General features: G+C 40.2%; 1 protein-coding gene across 3 annotated transcripts in view; it reads left to right on the forward strand.

Annotated features, from left to right (window-relative positions):
- The window catches only part of TNKS (tankyrase), a 143,765-nt gene that overhangs the window by 116,501 nt on the left and 7,409 nt on the right, over window positions 1-19,855 (forward strand). The window contains exons 13-25 of one of the 3 annotated variants that reach the window (XM_075030055.1): window positions 1,745-1,824; window positions 2,848-2,993; window positions 4,011-4,176; window positions 6,894-7,113; window positions 7,388-7,497; window positions 10,058-10,246; window positions 11,604-11,877; window positions 12,569-12,651; window positions 15,158-15,278; window positions 15,908-16,005; window positions 17,371-17,445; window positions 18,654-18,759; window positions 19,622-19,808. In XM_075030055.1, the coding sequence (XP_074886156.1) occupies window positions 1,745-1,824; window positions 2,848-2,993; window positions 4,011-4,176; window positions 6,894-7,113; window positions 7,388-7,497; window positions 10,058-10,246; window positions 11,604-11,877; window positions 12,569-12,651; window positions 15,158-15,278; window positions 15,908-16,005; window positions 17,371-17,445; window positions 18,654-18,759; window positions 19,622-19,808 (1,855 nt within the window). The remainder of the gene's footprint in view (window positions 1-1,744; window positions 1,825-2,847; window positions 2,994-4,010; window positions 4,177-6,893; window positions 7,114-7,387; window positions 7,498-10,057; window positions 10,247-11,603; window positions 11,878-12,568; window positions 12,652-15,157; window positions 15,279-15,907; window positions 16,006-17,370; window positions 17,446-18,653; window positions 18,760-19,621; window positions 19,809-19,855) is intronic. The other 2 variants (XM_075030065.1, XM_075030075.1) reach the window with 2 other exon arrangements.

A 19,855-nucleotide genomic window follows, 5' to 3' on the forward strand; every position in this document is an offset into this window, starting at 1 on the left:
TATGCTCTGCCCATGGTCATTCACATTTGTATCAAACCCCTGCTGCCATCCTTTTCTTGCAGCATGTGTTTGAATCACTTAGAATCATAGAATCATTTAGGCTGGAAAAGACCTTTAAGATCATCAAGCGCAACTGCTTGCTAGTGCAACTGCTCCAGGAGATTGAGGTAGATTAGAGGAAAGGAGCTGGCAGCTTTGTTTATATTAAAGATGCTGCTATTGCTCTTCCCTGAGCTTTCTCAGCCTTTCCTTCACTGAGAGCTTTTCTTCACTTAACAGTTGAGCTTGTAGGAGTTGCTTCTCACCTCCTTCTCCTCCTCTTCTTCCTGCAGTGAGTATGGAGGCAAGGAGGTAGCAAGAGGCCACAAAACACTGATCAAGAAGAGAAAATAGGACTGCATTAGGAAATGCTACTTCAAAGTGAATTGATAGGTTGATGTCCTTCTGTAAAGATGGCTAATTAAGAAAACAAGTATCTCTTTCTACCCGTTTTCCACTCCTGTGATATAGTCACAGATTACATTGCAAAGTCAGGAATTGACTAGATTCTGCAGAGACTGTATTAGTCTGTAAGAACGTCTCTGCAGTTTCCTCTCGGGACATAGTACCAGTTCTCTACATTTAAAGAAATCTTTTAAGTATTTTTGATGGAGTTGCATGCCCATCTAGAATGAGTTTAACCTGTAACAACACTCTGACTTTCTTACAGCATTCTTACAGACGATTGCAACTCCAAGTTCACCTTGCCCCGTTTGTTTTGCACTAGGCAGTCATTTCTGTCACTGATCAGGCAACATGCTGCCAGAACTTCTATTCCATAAATCCTTGAGCTTGAGACAAGTGGCTTCTACAGTAGAAAGCAGTTTCTATTAAAAATGAAGTGATCAACATTGTCTTTTCAGCTCCTTTTTGAGCAACACTGAAGAGCTCTAGGGTCAGCTAATCCACTGCTCCTTTCCAGCCAGTTCTTCCTCTTCCCTCACTGCATGCTTGCTTTCTCACAACCATATTTCTAATGAGAAGTATGGTAAAGAAAGTTTTGAGGCCAAACCCTGTCATTGTCTTACAGTCATTTAAAGAGGGAAAAAGGTATCTCTCTAAAGGTCTCCTTTTAATCACTATGTCATTCTTCTGATTCTGTTTTGAATCACTCCATGTTTATAAGAAGGGACAGGACAGATCTCATTGTCACTATGAAGTGCAGTATGCAACTGGAGAATCGTAAAACAGGCAGTCACCATGTGGCCAGAGCTAGCTTAGAAATCCCATCCTCTTGTCACTGCTTTGTAGTACGAGACATGTCACAAGTGCAGAGTGCAAAGGCTGTCATTCATCTGCTGAATTGAGCACATTTAACCCTGGCTGGGCACTGGTGCCTCATGCAGTTTGCTGAAATTATTGAGGAAGGTGCTTTTGAATCTGTCCCAGTGAGCATGTAGATTTCTCAAATGCAGAAATGGTTGTTTTTACCATACACAGGATTAGCAAAGCATTGAAATTCCATTTGGCAGAATAATGTCAACTCTACAGTCTAAATCTGACTGGTTTACACTGAAACTAAGGTTCCGTATTCAGCTGTTTAGGCAATATGAACTTGAACATCACAACTCCAGCTGCATTTTTACAAATGACAACAGACTGTTTCTGCCCACTCCCCCACCCCCAGTTTGGAAAATATGTTGAGCACAACCTAATATAACTTAATGATCCTAAGTAATCCTAAGCCATCTTTTTCCCTATGTAGAAAGTACACCTGTGCGCACATCTGATGTGGATTATCGGTTGTTAGAAGCATCCAAAGCTGGAGACTTGGAAACTGTGAAGGTAGGTTTGAGCAATTCACGTTAATTTTCCACTTTGTATTGCTGTGCAAGGCTTGTGGAAGCCTCTGCTACAAGAGTTGTGGAAGTAGAGCCCAGTGGATGGTAAATCATAAAAAATGGGAAGGCAAACCTTTTTTTTTTTTTTTTTTTTTCTCCAGGTAGTAGTGCATTAACATGTGCTGAGGTGTTTCTCTTGAGTTTTTGGTTGTTCATTCTCTCAGTCCTTCACACAGTCATGTCGTTGATGGACTCAGATGCAGTGTTGCAGATGCAGCTGTAATTCTTTGAAGTGGACCCTGTGATCCTCAGCATCACAGTTTAGTAGAAACAAGCCTTAGGTGCATGTTGCAATCAGAAGGCAAGCAAAAGATAGTGTTAACAGGTAGCAAATTTCACATTTTAAGCCAGCCTTAATCTGAAGGTGAAGGGTCAGGCTGTGGAATCCCAGCATCACAGGAAAGTTTGATCTTGTCTTTCATACTTGGTCTGTGTGCAAAATATCCTGCAGATAGACCGTTCTGCATGTGTTCTTACCTTGAACTTCAACCTGATACATATTACTATTCAAACAGCAGTAGTTTTGTGCACCAGCAGCTCCTTTGACTGCCAAGCTCAATATTTGTAGATTTCTGAAGACAACACAAGCTGGAAATGGTAACATATGTGGAGAAAGTTACATGGCCTTGAACCTGGTGCTTGATGATTTAGAGGCTCACCCTTTCTAATACATTACAAATGTCTTCATACAGCTTCCATCATTTAAGTCTTGTTTGTTATAGGAGTACTTTCAGCCACAAAATTAGACCAGCTTTTTTTTTAACTTTGCCTAAGTGGGAAGAAATTTCCTGAAACCTAACTTCTAAAAATTTATATATAATAATAAATGGATCAAATTTTGTGTTGAGGTGTTTGGGGGTGATAGTTTGGGGTTTTTCTTTTGGGGTTTTGTTTGACTGGTTTGGGGGGGGGTATTTGTTTGTTTTAGTTCTCAGCTAGATTTTGGTTTCTTCTTTTGTCTTTGCAGCAACTTTGCAGCCCTCAGAATGTGAATTGTAGAGATTTGGAAGGCCGTCATTCAACACCACTGCACTTTGCTGCAGGATATAACCGCGTATCAGTGGTGGAGTATCTGCTGCACCATGGGGCAGATGTGCATGCCAAAGATAAAGGGTACATTTCATTCCATGATATGCTCCACTGTTTTCTATTAGTGTGAGACTTCTACCCACCTCTATTCATTTTTGTTTCCAATTTCAGTAACCATCATGTTTGTCTCTTGAAAATTTGTCTCTCTTGTTTCTTCTTGTCCTGCATTGTTCCTGACATCACTGTAGGGGGATTTATAGACCATTAAGGCAGACTTATCTTTCTGGCAAAGCCATTGTCAAGTACATTTCTGCACTGTAATACATATGATCCTTTCCTTCCCCCTTTTGCCCATTTTGGAGACTTTGTTGTGCTTAAAAGCAGCCTCTAAGTTATTTCAGGTGATCTAAAATTAGTTTTGAATTGCATGGGGTAAAATACCAGGGTTATCTCTGGTTATTTTTCTAATTCTGTTAGTTAGCTTTTGTTATTAAGTTAGTTATTTATTCAGTTAAATGATATGAACTGTTTACAGGTTTTTGCATTATTTGCAAAGTAATTGTGTAGAATAGCATGATTATGTTTGATCTTTTACTGCAGTATATTGGTTCAGGGTGGGATAATTCATTTCCAATGCTAAAACATTTCCAATACTGAATTTTCAGGCTCTCCCTGAAAGAAATGTTTGAGTATCTTTCTGTATCTATCCGGTGTGCAGTGCTTACTTATAACTGTACTTAAAACCCATTGTATAGTGTTATATCTTTTCTGAAATTTATACTCAAATATCCAAAGTCAGAACACAAGTGATTCTTGCAATTTAGTTTTTGGCTGTTGGTAACAGCGTCAAAGTTACTTGCTTGTGGAAGCATTAACACTGGTGCTTGCTAAGTATTTAAAAGTCTCATGGATGAGAACTGAAGGAGGATAGTGAAGTTTTAATTCATGTTTTAATAGCAGGGAAATAAAGCCATGAAAATCAGAAAGACTGAAAGATACCAATAATGTCTGGTGGAAGTGGGAGTTTTATCTACTAGAAATTTGTATGATTGCATATTGGATTTTGTTTTCTGTAGCTATTAATACTTTCTCTTTGATTAGTGGCTTAGTACCCTTGCACAATGCCTGTTCTTATGGACACTACGAAGTGGCTGAACTCTTAGTGAGGCACGGTGCTTCTGTCAACGTGGCAGACCTGTGGAAATTCACTCCTCTGCATGAAGCAGCAGCAAAAGGAAAATACGAAATCTGCAAGCTGCTTTTAAAAGTATGTGATCTGAAGTTCAGATGTGTCTTTAAATGTATATATGTTTATTTTTGCTGAAGATTAATTCATTAATGCAAAGTTAATTACATTCAGTGAGTTCTTTATGGTGTCTTTGAATGCATTTTCATCTTAGAATTGTCAGATGCTTTCTTGTGTAATGTCAGTTCACTTACAAAGAATCATCAGTGCAGTTACTTTTTCCAGTACGTCTATTAATACTATTAGCCAAGTAGGACAAGACTCTCAAACTGGAAAAAGCAGCTGAATTTGTGTAAATATATGAAAACCCCACCTTATCCTATTCATCCCTTTCTGGAACAGTTACTGCAGTTAAGTAAACCTTTGTAAATACTTACACAAGAGTGTGTTACAGAGCAATAACTGAGGGTGGGTCCTAAATGGTGTCTGGCATGTGGGAAATTTAAAACTGTTTTGTTAATGTATAATTTATCAAGCTCCTGGAGGAAATGCATATTAATATACTGTGGAATAAATATTCATTACAGTTAGTGGAAGAACCTGTAAAAAGCATGAGGTAATGCCAGTATGTTTCCAGTAAGAAACATGAGTTTGAGAGACTTCTTAACATAAGGTCATATCCTGCCGTGGGAGGGTAAAAGAGGGTGCTAGAGTAGAATTTCTTGCCAATCCTATTTCCTGTTTTAGCCTTGCCTACTTCATGTCTCTCTGAAGGACAGCATTTAAAAATAGGAGTAAGTCAGAATATGGATAGTCTTAAAATGATGAGGCTTTTCCTTGTCCACCTCTCTCTTCATTTGCTGCTGCAAAGCCCCACTATTTCCCTCCTATCTCATTAATTACTTCACTTGATTACCAAAAAAGCATTTGGGGGGGTAGCACATCAGTCAAAACACATCTGCAGTAGAAACCAGAAGATATTCAGTAGTCTGTGGAGTAGGCACAATGATGGCCCTGGCAATAACAGCTGAGTACAGATGTTAGTTCAGGCTATAGGAGCACTCATAATCCCTCAAGCACAGTGTTACTTTATAGACTCTGCAGGTCTCTGGAGTTTTCTGATGATTCCACTGGGAATGTAGCCTTTTTTTGTGTTCAAAGGATTGTGAATGGATGTACGACAGGAAATAGAAAAGTGCTGAAATCCTTCTTTTAGAAATCACTCTTGCACAAGAGCTAAATATGCCCTTAAGGAGACACCGTTTTGTAAAGGCTCTGGGTGTCCGTGGATATATGCTCACAGTGCAGTTTCCTCAGGCTTCTCCTGCTGTGTCTCTTATGCCAGCTGGCAGTGCTGTCACTTCTGCTGAGCTGTGGATGTTGAGCTTGACTCTTCCTGACTTGTACACTTTCTGGCCTGTTCTGCTTGAAGAAAGAAATAAAAATATACAGGCATTTTGGAGAGACTTTCTTTTTTCATCACCTTTCTTTAAAATTACCACCTTCATTTGTTTCTGTGCCTCTGAAGGGGTCTCAGAAGACATTGCCTCTTCGTTGTGATACTTACTCTGGAGACTATTTGAATAGTTCCAATTTTGATGAGTTTTAAATTAAGGGATCTAAGGTCATATCTTGGAGAAGTCATTGTAGTTTAAAAGGCTTTGTGCAAAGAATGCTGTCTTCCCAAAAGCACCACAGATGTGGAACTGGTTCTGTGTAATCAATACTCTGTCCCTTTCTGTCCCTTGCTCTTTACCCTTTACATCCAGAGCACTGCGGTACTGCTTCCAAATACAAGTCAGTCAGTTCCTTCTCCTCTTCCCATCCCCAGCTCATTCCCTGTGGCTCACACTAGCACAGAGTTGCTGGCATCCTCAGTGAGAAATGGCAGGGTAGACTTGCTGGCAGGGGTTGGACCACTGTGTTTGATTATTCTGAAGGGGCCAGCCAGAGAACTATAGTGCCAGCAGCTGCCTCTGCCTTATCTGTTTTTGTTTTTTCCCACTGCTGCTGAGAGTGATGAGGGAAGGAGCTGTCCTCCCACAAAACTGTACATGGACATGATTCACACCATATGCTGTATGTAGATGTATGTTCCCCTCCTTGTCCCGTGCTCCAGTGCTGTGTTCTTATCACTGGCTGATCTGCATGTTTTACCAGCACAGGTATATTCCAGCAGTCATCCAAATCCACTTTCTCCACTTTCCCACCAAAATGTTTTCTTCACTGCTTTCCAGGACCTGTAAATATCTTAAGATGGTGCTGTTATCTATTGGAAAGTGTAGAAATGAGTATTTTTCTTGTTCCCTTCTGAAACAAGTGCCTTTCAATAGCAGGGTGGCATTTAGTGAAACTTGGGGCCTGGCTTCAGTAGCTCAGAAAGGTGTGCTGAGGAAACACCTCTGCCAGCCAGTTTGCAGGAGAAGGGAAGGATTGACCGGCAAGGTATTTGCAGTTGGCTTTTCTTTAGCACCTGCTGTGACAATAGGGTGTAGCTATATGCAGCATATGCTCCTGAACCTACTTCAGTTGCAAGTAGAGCAGTGGCAGCTCTCGCAGAGGGCTGCTATTCTTGCCTGTGGAGTTGAGATTCACACAGCTGTGTTGCAGACTAGTGCTTTAGGCCTCATCCTCTTGCATTTATTCTCATGTGCCTATTAATCTATACAGTTGTTGCTTCATGATTGCAGGTTGGCAAAATCACCTGCCTCCTATCTTGTGCCACAAAATAGTGACACACTTAGGTGCACTGTTCTGGTCATGGTTGTGACAGTAGCATTCCACTTTGCTCTTTGCAGCATGGAGCTGATCCAACAAAAAAGAATCGAGATGGGAACACTCCTCTAGATTTGGTGAAAGAAGGAGACACAGATATCCAGGACTTACTGCGAGGAGACGCTGCCTTGCTAGATGCTGCCAAGAAGGGGTGCCTGGCACGAGTGCAGAAGCTATGTACTCAAGAAAATATCAACTGCAGAGACACCCAGGGAAGAAATTCAACACCGCTACATCTTGCAGGTGGGTGACTCACTGGGTTTGGAAGGCTTGTATATTTATGATAGGGCTACAGAAGTTAATCACCAAAACCAGGATTGGTATAATAAGAGTTTCACAGAGGATTGGCCTGTACAGAGAGTTGTTAACTATGGCAGCTGTGTTTCAGGAGGTAATACAGTTACTAGGAAAGAGGAGCTTTTGCAGTTGAAAAATTGTTTTAGCTTTTCTGTCTAATAATTTTTGTTTAGTTTAGCTCTCCTAATACCTGATTTCATTTCCTGTGCCTTTTCTACAGCTGGTTACAACAATTTGGAAGTAGCTGAATACCTTCTTGAGCATGGTGCTGATGTTAATGCCCAGGACAAAGGAGGATTAATCCCCCTACACAATGCAGCATCGTATGGGGTAGGTGCAGGCATTCTTGCCATGAGTAGACCAACAAGGAACTCCTTAAAGTCATATCCAAAACCAGTTATTTTGCAACTGTCTTGCTGTGAACGTAGTTCTGGTTTTGATGGCATGAAATACTTGTTGGGCTAAGTTGCTGTTGTGAGTCCTGTTTGTAGTCCTACAGATCTAAATAAGACACAGATTCAGGTGTGCTGTAGCAGTTAAAGGCTGTGGTTTGGAAAGATCACTAGAACACAGCTTTTATGCAGGCAAGCAGATGCATGGCACTGAACAGTGTTAAATTTGGGGTGACTGTTGAAACAGAAAAGACCTCAAATTGTCACTGAAAGACTTGGATTGAAGGAAGAGAACAATACCAGGGGATCGTGCATTAGGTGGTGACAGGGAAGTGGAGGCCTGTTACAGCTGGTCTCTGGTGGGGAGCTATTGCTAAAGCTAGAAGTGCTGAAGGGCTACTGAGTTTGTGGTGTGGGTGTCCTCCTGGGCAAGCTGTCTGCTGCAGTGGGGGTGCAGTGGCTGATTCAAACCATTTTGGATGAGGCAGGCCCTCCTTCCTCCATATAGGAAGAAGCATCTGTGTGCATATCAGTTGCACAGATGCCTGATAGATTGCTTATAAGCAGCTGTTAATTGTAGATGAGGCGAGAAAGAGATCTTTTGCAAATAATTGTACAGGCAGTGCTTGAGAAGCTCCCAGCAGTGTGCTTAGTCAGACAGAGGACATGAAGCTCAAGTAGTGTTTTTGATGGTCTCATGATGCGCTTTGTCTGTTACTACCTGGCCCCGACACAAGAAGAGAGAAGTCTGGGAGAGATGATTGTAATGCTTTCATTTGAGAACCAAATGAAATAAGAAGTACAGTGTTCACCTTGTTTTTAAGGAGAGCATATCAATGAAATTTAGCCTGCATCATTTGCATTGGTTCTCTATGTCAGTCTGGGATCCCAGTGTCTGAAAAAGCAAAAAACTCCAAATCCTGCTGAAGGTTTAGAAATGCAACACAGAAATCTTTTATGATGCTGGGTCCTAATACCAAGCAATATTGTTCATCAGCATCTGCCATAAGCATTAAATTCCCAGGACCTTGCTTAGATCTAGAGATATGTTTTGTTGCAAAGATTGTGTTCTTTCTTTTCAAGCACAGGAAACCCAAACACACTTTTTACGTGAACACAAAACATTTCTTATTGGCACAGGGAAATATAAGAGATTGGTTCAAGCTGATTATCACTTCTAAAAAATCATAATGCCAATCTAATCTGGTTGCCTTACTTTCTCTAGGAGAAGTTAACAAGGCAGCGTTTGGTGCTTTTCCATCAGCTTATTTAGTTAAGACTTGCTGTATACCTTTACTGTGGCGGCCCACACTTCTCTCTGAGCTGTCATCAGCCCATTCAGATCTCTGTGATGGGAGGCAGAGAGGAGATGAGCACTGGTTTCACAAGTTCATAGCTGGCAGGTTTCACAGGCTCAACCTTTTCCTCACAAAGTATCTTCAGTTCTCCCACCGAGTACTTCATGCTGTCTGTCCCTCAGTAGGGTTTCATGTGGCAGAAAAGTCACAGGAGCATCAATTGCTTTAAAAGTTTGGCAGGGAGGAAAAATAAGGTCATCAGTCTTTTCAAACCACACTTACCCAGAGAGCAAGCCCTTTCACAAGAGCTGCTAAGAGTCACTTAATTGCCATTGAGAGAAAAAATGAAATTATTGGCAAGTCTTTGCACTTCTGCTTACAATTTCAGTGTTTCACACTCCTACCTACTCATTTTGACTACCTGCTTTTTTTATATCTTAACTGTATCGCACAAGTAATTTTACTGGTCAGAGGCAGCGAAAAATTTTATTTGCCAGTTTTCTGTTGTCTTATTTAACTGGGGTGACTTCAAGGATGGGATATTGATAGAAGCGTGGGGTTATAAGATCATTACTTTTACAGCCCATGTAAAACAGTTGTCCCCTTAGGACACTCATAATACATTCTATCAATTAGAGTTCTCTCAAAATATAATTGGAGAAAGAACAAATCTGTGCTGCCATGGATGGGTTCAAAGTCTTGCAAGGAAGAAGTAAAGTACAACAAAGACTTCTGTGTGCAGACATTTAAGTGGTGGCTCAGCAGTACAACACATTGATCTTTAGAGCTTCTAGTATCGTATCACAGGTGTTACAGCCCTGTAAATTTGTCATGCTGGTTCAAATTTGTCTACAAATATTTTGACAGTTAACTCTATCAGTTTTATGCTGGATCAAATATCATGTCTGCTCCTGCAGCTGACACAAACCTCATGCTATGCACTTGGGGTGATTTGGCAGAAATACAATTCTGTGCCTGATCCCAAGTACACGTGTGCTGGTGGATGGTCTGGTAACTGTGGAGCTGCAGTATAAAGTGGTACCTGAAGAGGTGTGCTGCTACATAGACACAGGAGGTAGAGAAGTGAGTTAAAGGAAAGAGAAATCACAGGGGTCTGTAAGCACCATTACCTCCAGCACAAAAAAGGAAATACATGTTTCACAAGTGTCACATTGATTGAGATGTTCTCGTGTTTTCCAGCATGTGGATATAGCAGCGCTGTTGATCAAATACAATACATGCGTAAACGCAACAGATAAATGGGCGTTCACACCATTGCATGAAGCTGCACAAAAAGGAAGGACACAGCTCTGCGCTTTGCTGTTAGCTCATGGAGCAGATCCAACCATGAAGAATCAAGAGGGTCAGACACCACTAGACCTGGCAACAGTAAGTTCATGTTAGCGTGCCAGCCACAGACTGCTCTGGAGGATTGCTCTGCATATTAAATGGCTTTCTATGGCTCCATGGTGTCAATGGTCCTCAGCTTTTGCTGTGCTGAGGTGGAGGGAGATGAGCACCTCCAGGGTGCCTGTTTGTGACTTTTTTACCCGTAGGTCTAGGCTTTTTCCTTTGCCTGAGATTGTAATGTGGCTTGTGGTTTAAGGTTTGCTTCTGCTTAAGGATTCGCTCCTAGGATCAATCCTCTCATTGCCAGAAATAACCTATCTGAAATGTCTCCAGTGGTGGTCAGCCTGTGTACCGTTGGTGATTATTTCTTTGAACCTAGGAGGAAAATCAGATGGCTCTTTAGAGAAATGGGATCATTTAGAGGATGATTATGCTCAGTGCCTGCATATTACCTCAGTTCTTTTTTGTCTAACTCCAGAACAGTATTCTAAGATTTACAGGTGGCTATCAAACTTTTTCTAAAACTGGCATCCGGAACCTTTCTTGTTAGTGGTGGCAGTGGTGGCTGGTTAAAAAGCCTAATAAGGTTACATAAACATGATGTCCCAGGTTAACTAGTCTTGATGGAATAGATAATGCAACCAAATTGGATGCTGTGTCTGGTTATAGTGTGACTATCTTTTAAGGCCATTGATTGATTTATGGAGAGTTCAAGAAATATCCTCCAGAATAATCTGAGCTCTAGAAAACCTGCTTTGTGATGAGGGATACAAAAACTCTGTCATTCCTCTGCGGGAAAATAAGGATGTCTTAATCATGTTCTACGAGAACATGCAAGGAGGAAATTCTTGAAGATGAGGGTCCTGCTTAATTTAGTCAACAAAGGCTAAATCCAATTGATAGCTAAGTTCATGCTTCTCCTGTATCTCCTGTCTTGTTTTTCTATTATAACACTGTAAGATGTGATTATAGCAAAAGCAGTGGTATAGTCTTTCCATTGAATCCTTGATCCAGTGCAAAATGCTTCACCAGAAGTTGAGCCTGACAGAGAAATTATGAGGTGGCATTGCCCAGCATAGGTTGTGAAGGATTTCAGATAAAGTTGCTGCATTGGTCTTCCTGAATTTAACACCTGTAAAGTCATTTTGCCAGAAATGAAATTAGATGTACATTCTTACATACCTTTAGAAATGGGGAGAACTCGGTTCACCTACGTCTGAGCAGTGAATCAGAGTGGTTTTGCAACCATGAATTCCCATGTTACAAAAGTTGGCATTTTTCTTTTTAATGGGGCAACAGAGCAATCAATTAAAATAAATTCAAAGAAAAATTCTTTCCAGAGATTGGTGAGTTGTGATAATAGAACCTCATGTTGAATGTTCTTTCTGTTTTTCAGGCTGATGATATCCGAGCTTTGCTGATAGACGCGATGCCTCCAGAAGCTTTGCCTACATGCTTTAAGCCTCAAGCTACTGTTGTTAGTGCCTCCCTGATCTCACCAGCATCTACGCCGTCCTGCCTCTCCGCAGCCAGCAGTATAGATAACCTCACTGGGCCACTGGCAGAACTAGCTGTAGGAGGGGCATCAAATGCTGGTGATGGAGCAGCAGGAACTGAAAGGAAGGAAGGAGAAGGTGCATTTGCTGCTGGACAAGTTTACATTGCCAGAAGTACAGTAGCTTAGTATCACAATAGGCCTTGCTTTATCTGAAAAGCATTTGTGACTAGCCAGAAAATATTGTACAGCTTGAGCTGTTATCTGCATCTTAAAGTGTGTGATACTTGCTCTGTTTTCATGTGCTCTGCCAGGAGCATTGTTGGCTGTTCATCTATGTTTTCTATCAGTGATTAGGTCTGGCTACAAAGGCAGATCTGATTAGGTGCCCAGATGTTCATTGTTGATTTTATGCAGAAAATCCAATGAGAATTACTTTGATGAAGGAATTATGATTGTGATGGCTGGGGGATTTTGCTAAGGCTTTTTAAACCCTTTGGTTAGTATCTGGAATGCATGCTTTATGTCAGCATCTAGGTGATTACATAGTGAAAATACACCCACCTTTCCTTTCCTTCTCTTTGCCATATGAGCCTGTATTTGCCACAGATCATTCGTGCTTCTTAATAGTTGATTCTGAGGAGGGAACAGTGATCAGCTTTGCACTGAGCTTTCACACAGTGGAAGTGGATTGTTTATTATAGACATAGACAAGTTGATGGTAAAAAGAATCAGAGTTTGGAATTTTGATGTTAGAATCAGTAGTATTGCTTGATTATTTGTTTTTTAAGTTGTTGGGTTTTTTGGTGGTTGGTTTTTTTTAATTCAGGTGCATAGGATATAATGACTTGTTTCTTCTCTTACAGTTTCTGGTCTCGACATGAACATTACCCAGTTCCTAAAAAGCCTGGGTCTTGAACACCTTCGGGACATCTTTGAGACAGAACAAGTAAGTGGCAAGCCTTGTCTCTGTTTGTATGTTTAAAAGAGAGACTAATCTAATAAGTGTGAGTGACATTTATATTCCCTGATTGAAAAAGGGAAACAAAAAAACCCAACCTCACATCTACAGGAAAACAAATATGTCCAAGAAAACTGCAAATTAGTTGCCACATACTTTATGGTGAAAATCTCTTTTGCTGTTTGATTCAGATATCCAGTGTCTTTCACTTTTTTATACATACATGATGACTGTCAGTTTGGCTTGTATTCTGAGAGACATTGGACCTTGTGAACTTTGAACATGATGGCTATAACAAAGTTAAGTTGGAATGTCGCCTGCACTTGTCCTTCAGCAGTCTTGATATCCAAACAAGCCTTTTGCTGCCTGTAGTGCTGCATGTAGCACTTTGGTTAGATCTAGGAAACCCTCCAGTTTGACCATAAGCTGAAATAAAAATCCAGTTTACCAGGGCTTAGTCACACTAGAGAATGCAGAAACTGGATTTCCTAATAGGTTAGGACTATAGTATTAACTGGGGTTTGCAGGGCTACCAAGTTTCAAATGGAATTGAGAGATGAGGGGAAAAAAACCTGTGGATTTATCAATAATTCACAATACATGAAAAGAGTACGACTAATGTAACAGTTTCTCAAGCTTCCATTACTTCTTAGAGCAGAAGTACCTCTAATGTATTTGTGGACTCTTTTTAGGTACCGTTTCTTAAATTTAACATGTTACAGTTAAATAGAATATTTGTTTGCATGAGTGCGATGGACACAGCGGTGGAAGTGAAAGGTGCAAGTGTAAGAAACTGGATTTGATGGTTTGTTTGTTTTTCCCAGGCCTCTGCTGCTAATCTTTTATGAGGGGCCAGGAAACAAATATTTGAAATGTAATGTGTTGTCTACAGGAAAAGTTCCAACTGTTTCCGTGAAAGGTTACAGGAGATATCTCCTCAAAGTTAAAATGCTATATAATCTTTGTCCCCTTCTTATATATGACGCATAAGCTCTTTTCTATTAAGAAGCAAATCAACCTATATTCTGTTCACGTTTCTTTTTTATTATTTTTCACACTTTCCTGTTATAATGCTGGTTTTGTTCTACTTTTGCTTCCTTAACTCCTAACCTGTTTTAAAGATGTTCGCCTGCTAATAAGATTTAATAGTGCAAGTTTAATTGACTATATTAATTCATCATTTTTAAACTGTTTAACTCCTCTTATAAGTTTCTTTCTAGTGAAAACAAGCTCATCTTCCTTAAGCTTGTTGGTTTAGGCTGCTTTTTCCAAGCACTGCAGTACCTTCATGTGCACTTTTTCACCTTGGCTCTCGTCTCTTACTCATACTGGATCTGTGTTGATGCTTTCTAATATCTGGGTTTCCTCTGTATTTTTTTCATGTTCTGTTGCATGTGATGAATGTCTTCAGTGGCTTTTCTACAGCAATCCCAGTGGGGTTGTTTCTTGCTCAATTGGATGGATGTTCAGTGTAGCTATTAATTCCTTGCTTGAGTTGCTTTCTTTTGAATTAATGATATTCAATTTGTAGTAGACAGAGTTCACACCTGCAAGTCCAGTTGTGCTAACATTCCAGCTTCTTTTGAATCCAGTTGTATGGTTTCCCATTATTTGCTGAGCTTCCCATTCTAGTTTAACGTCTAAATTTAGAAGTAGATTTTATGTAATTATCTCCTCCAGATGAAATCTTTGTTTTTCACAGAATCACCTCTATGCACTATTGCTTTATAGTAATAAAAATGTGTGCTTTACTTAAACTTTTTTTTAAAAGAACAGGGCATAAAGGCTATTTGACATCATGTTTTATTACCTTTTTGCTTCCACCAATAATCTTTGTGACCTTGAAATTTAAAAGTTTGTCAGGTGATTGTAGATATGTTCATATATTGCAACCAAGTGAATAGTTTTATGTGTCATCAAAATGTTAATTATTGCCAAAAATAGTGGAATAGTTGAGCATGACTTAGCATAGCTGACCCACTGGTTTGATACACATGCAAGTACACACATGGATATATACACACAGTAATAGCACACACCATAATAATGTTGATGTGAAACACACTTAATGTTTATTAGTAAACTTACAGAATACCCATTTCTGTTTGTGTAGTGAAAATAATGAATTGCACAACAATGTGAAACTTTGAATGTTTCAAAAATACTCCCAGATTTGTCCCAGCATTTCCATGCATCCTCCTTCCATGTAAGTAAAAATGTTTTTGAGAATCTCCTGTGAGAACCAGCTCCTATTAATTGCTATAAGAGAAGTAAAAGTTTTGCACCGCTTCAGACTGTAGCCGCTGGGTAAGGTCCTGTGGTAGGGAGAGGCTTGCCAGAAGGTGGCAGCAATTAGAAGTGCAGCAAAACATAAAACATATATACACTCTTGGTTGCACCATGCATACATGCCATTTTCTGAGCTGATGGGTCTTCAGCCTTGGGAATTGGGCCAGGTTTGGCAAGTGATTTTTGTGGTCTTTCACCTTTCCAGATAACCCTGGATGTGTTGGCAGACATGGGGCATGAGGAGCTTAAAGAAATTGGGATCAATGCATATGGACACCGGCACAAATTAATAAAAGGTGTGGAGAGACTTCTAGGAGGGCAGCAAGGTAAATATGACACTTTTACTGGTTAGTCTAAGCGTGGCATACAACAGGCTCCCAGAAGTCACCTTTTGTAAATGTAGGCATTGTCACCAGGGCTTGAAAGAATCCAGATGTCATGAAAATGTACTTGCTGGCAGAGCTGGTGGCTGGGTGGGTTGTGACAGGTAAAGAACGTACTGAGGACATACAGGACCGAGTGATCACTTGCCTTTCCAGAGAATGGACACCCCTGAGGTAGCTGTGGAGGCTGTGCCAGTTTCCAGGGACTCTGTTTCACCCAGGCAGGAGCTTTTGGATTGATTTGCCCTATGTACCTACCCACAGGCCAGTTGTATCCTGAAGAGTGGACTTGGTGGAGTTTTTTGCTACCCCACACTTCTCAGATGTTTCTCTTGAAAGCAGAAAGAATAAAATGCAATTATGTCCCACATGCATTTTCCTTCTCTCTTTTAAAGCCTCTGCTGCTAACAAAAGCACTTTATCTTTTCATGGTTGTGCTTGTCTTGTGTTTATTTTGCATTTCCTGCTGTACCGGGGTTATTTAAGAAGAATAATGATGATGATGGATACAAATAGAGCTGGTATTGTTTTCTCCTGCTGATTTTTATTCCTTTAATTCCTTCTCTTTGCAGGCACCAATCCTTATTTGACTTTTCACTGTGTGAGTCAGGGCACCATTCTCCTTGACCTTGCTCCTGACGATAAGGAGTATCAGTCTGTAGAAGAGGAGGTATTGCAAGTACCTTTCTTAATGCTCCAGTGGCAGTGTATTTCTCTTTTCACTTATAACCCCTCAGAGTTAAAGCATGCAACGCACGTTGAAAGTGATAAAATGTGTTTTGCTGTATGAATTGCATAGATCTGACATGAAGCTTAGGGCTCTTCGTTTGTCTTTTTATACAGAGCAATGATGGAAATTATTTTGCTGTGTCCTGCCAATTTTTTTTAATAAGTGGTCTGTTTGCTCACTTAGTGTTATCCCGATTTTGCCTTTTTGTTGTTGTGTTCTGGATGTCATCTCATAGCAAGGGTTTCCACAGCTTTTCATAGATAGGTGGACCTGTGAAAATCAAAGGCAGTGAGTGAAGACCAAGGGATCAAGGCCTTGCAAGTCTGTAGGCATTTTCTGTGCTTAGGCTGTTTCTGCATGTGAACCAGTTTGTTTTCTCTTGTCTCAGTGGCTTAGTTAATCTGTAACCCAGATAAACAGCTCTTGGATAATTGAGAGTTGACTGTAATTTTGCCTCCCACACACACATGCTCTTTTATTTAAGTAAACTACAAGCAGATACCATTTTGAAGGAAAAATCATAACAGAAAATAGACTTTCTGAAGAGTTGTGCTTGGAAGAAACACCATTTTACTGTGCATTTGCTATTTGTGTTCCTGCACTGTAGCACAGAAGTGTTTGGAGTCTTTAAAAGTCTAGATATTCAGGATTGCTGCCAGCTGAGCCTGAAATATTTTTTATTGGTAACTCTGTAAACTGGAGTTTGTGCAGATCTTTTGTATAAACTTTTCTGACAGAAGGGTTGCTTGTCTGCTATAGTAAATGGGAATATTTATTTGAGCTGTTACTAAATGTTGTTGCTGTAGCTGTAAATACCTCTGGAAAAGACATGATGAAACTGTTGAAATTCTCAGGGGCAGCTAATGACATAGGAAAATTTACAGTGCAAGCTTTTCCTGTCACTAAGAAATACAAACTGTACTCATGAGAAACACATTTGTTACTACTTCAAAATTATTTTTTTGTATATTCATTTTCAAAGGATTCTTCTAATCTAAAGCAAGTTGTGTATAATTTTGATAGCAAATGCCACTAGTCTCCTTTTTCCTATGTAGATTTTTATTATAAGATTGGATAATTGCATCATCCAGCTTCTCTATTGTGGAATAGCATAGTGCATTGGGTACCTGAGAAATAAGGGTGTACCTCAGTTTAAAACTGAGTTGGGGTTTTTTTGACACCTTTTAATTAATTTTCAATCAAGATTGTCTGTTGTTGCCAGTGATATGCTGAGATATTGCATTAATACTTTGCCTTGCTAGCAAGCTTTGTGCACTGAACATTCAGTTGTGTTCATTTATGTAGATGCAAAGTACAATCCGGGAGCATCGAGATGGTGGAAATGCTGGCGGGATCTTCAACAGGTACAATGTCATCAGGGTAAGTTTCAAAACTTCTTAATTCTATGTGGTAAAATAAGTTGGTACTTAAGCAAGCAGGCAGAATTGGTTTAATGGATCACCCTTTTATATTTAAAGTTCTTTGTTGAAATAATATTCAGGAGCAGAGTTAAAGCAAGTGCTAAATGCTAAAATTAGACTGATCCTATACTCTGTGCATGGAATGAGGGTGAAGTATCCACTTGTGCTCTTAAAGGAGTCTGAAGAACTGATACTGAAGACAGAAGTGGTGAAGAGCCTGACTTAGGTTTCACAGCCTGATTTAATTTCAGAGATCTATAACTTCTGTATTTGACTTTGCAGCACAGATTATTTTTTTTTCTTGGTGTAGTCTTTTCTTGCATTTCCAAAGGAGATTTTGGAGAGGGGGAATGGATGAACATGACTTTAATAAAAGTTTCTAACTCCCTATGCTACTTTGGATCTTGACGCCTTCTTTGCCCCTGCCAGCTAGAAAAATACCTTTTACAAGCCCTGGCATATCGGACAATGGAGTGTTGTCTTTCTGAGCAAAAGTACACTTTCTGGTTCCTTTTTGGGGGGAGGAGGGAACAGAACTGTGTTCCTGAGCTCCAGCAAACCCCTGCTGTATATCTGTTTGAAAAGTGAGCCTGTGCAGAGCCTTTGCAACTTGGCCCAGTAGATCATACGTCCTGAAGCAAACTCTGCTTCCATCCTACTCCCAACCAAAGGTGAAGTCCTTTACAGAAACCACCATGGTATTAGAGCATGTGGCTGGAACAGTATCTCAAGATAGATTAAACAGCAGATCTCCTAATTTCTTTCCTCAGAAGTTGTTTCTTTTCATAAAAATTGAACCTAAACCAGACAGCAAGCTGCAAAAAGCTAGCCCAGATTGTTCAACTTAGGTCAAAGCAGAGAGGGCAGGAGTTTCAGGCAGTTTGTAGTTCTTGGTGGTATTACAAACTCTGAGGGAAGAAGCCTGAAAGTATTCCTTAAACCGGAAAACTTAGGCTGCAATTTCACAATAGTTTTAACCATCTGCAAGTGTGTGCTACCAACTTGTTTGAAAGACTTCAGCCTTGCACACAGAACAGCCATGGGGTTTCTTTATACCATTCATATGTCTTACTCTTAGTTTCCCTGTCAAATTTATGCAAATTCTGTGAAATTATATTACATTTCAATTCCAATTGAAGTATGGTTGGACCTGTTGTACCACTGCAGATTCAAAAGGTCGTGAACAAGAAGTTGCGGGAGAGATTCTGTCACAGGCAGAAGGAGGTCTCAGAGGAGAATCATAATCATCATAATGAACGCATGTTGTTTCATGGTGAGGAAGTGATCTCTGTTTGTATGTACTGATAATTACAGAAAAAAACCCAAAACTTAAAAGGACCCGCGAGCAATGTTAATGTTGCTGTGTCACCATCCTGTACGGTAATTGTATTTCTGCACTAGAAATGCAGGGGTGTGAGGGTGGTGGAGTTAGTCTGTATGGTTACTGCAGTCTGAAACTACACTAGATAAAAAATAAATTTTAAAAAAAAAGAAAAAAAAGTGGGTTTGCTAAGCCATATCTAAGTCATTTCCAGTAAAGTGGCTGGGAGGATGTTACATTGCTGTGAGAAAGACAGAGTATCTTCTAAAAGAGGGAAGAAGTAGCACACAGGAAAAGCGTTTTACCCTGGCACTTCAGGCAACCATGAGGGAAAGGAATCAAAGCCAACCATGAGTCTCAGCAACGTGTTTTCTAGAAGCATCCAGAAGTGCCTACAAATGACAGTTGCCTGAGGGTCCTCCTGCCCTAGATCCTTCCATGATTCTGCGTAGGAAATTGGTTTTGGGTATGATTGTCCTGACCTCTTGCCCCATCTTAACCAGTACTGACTGCTGGAGAAGGTGTGCACTGACAAGATAAATTGTGCTGAAATGTGAGTGGGGGGAAAGCCATTTAATGAGATCTGTGAAATGAGTAAGAAATATGAGTCACACATGGGATCTTGGTATATAATGATAAATCCCACACATCACTACATCCTGCTGGGTATCGCCCCCTTCCAGCTGACTGAGCATGCTTTCTGTTGCTTAGTGGTCTATTTGAGGCAGACAAGCTCCTCTTGAAATAGACTCCTGTATTACTATAGCACTTAACAAGTATGTATAACACATCATTTCATGTCATTCTGTTCTAGGGTCTCCTTTTATTAATGCTATCATTCACAAAGGATTTGATGAAAGGCATGCATACATTGGAGGAATGTTTGGAGCTGGAATTTACTTTGCCGAGAACTCCTCAAAAAGCAACCAATATGTTTATGGGATAGGGGGAGGAACAGGCTGTCCCACACACAAAGACAGATCCTGTTATATCTGCCACAGGTATGAGTCCAGCAGTATTCCATGTATGTACTTCTGGCTGTCCTAGT

Source organism: Buteo buteo, chromosome 1 (genome assembly GCF_964188355.1).
Source record: "Buteo buteo chromosome 1, bButBut1.hap1.1, whole genome shotgun sequence".
NCBI lineage: Eukaryota > Metazoa > Chordata > Aves > Accipitriformes > Accipitridae > Buteo > Buteo buteo.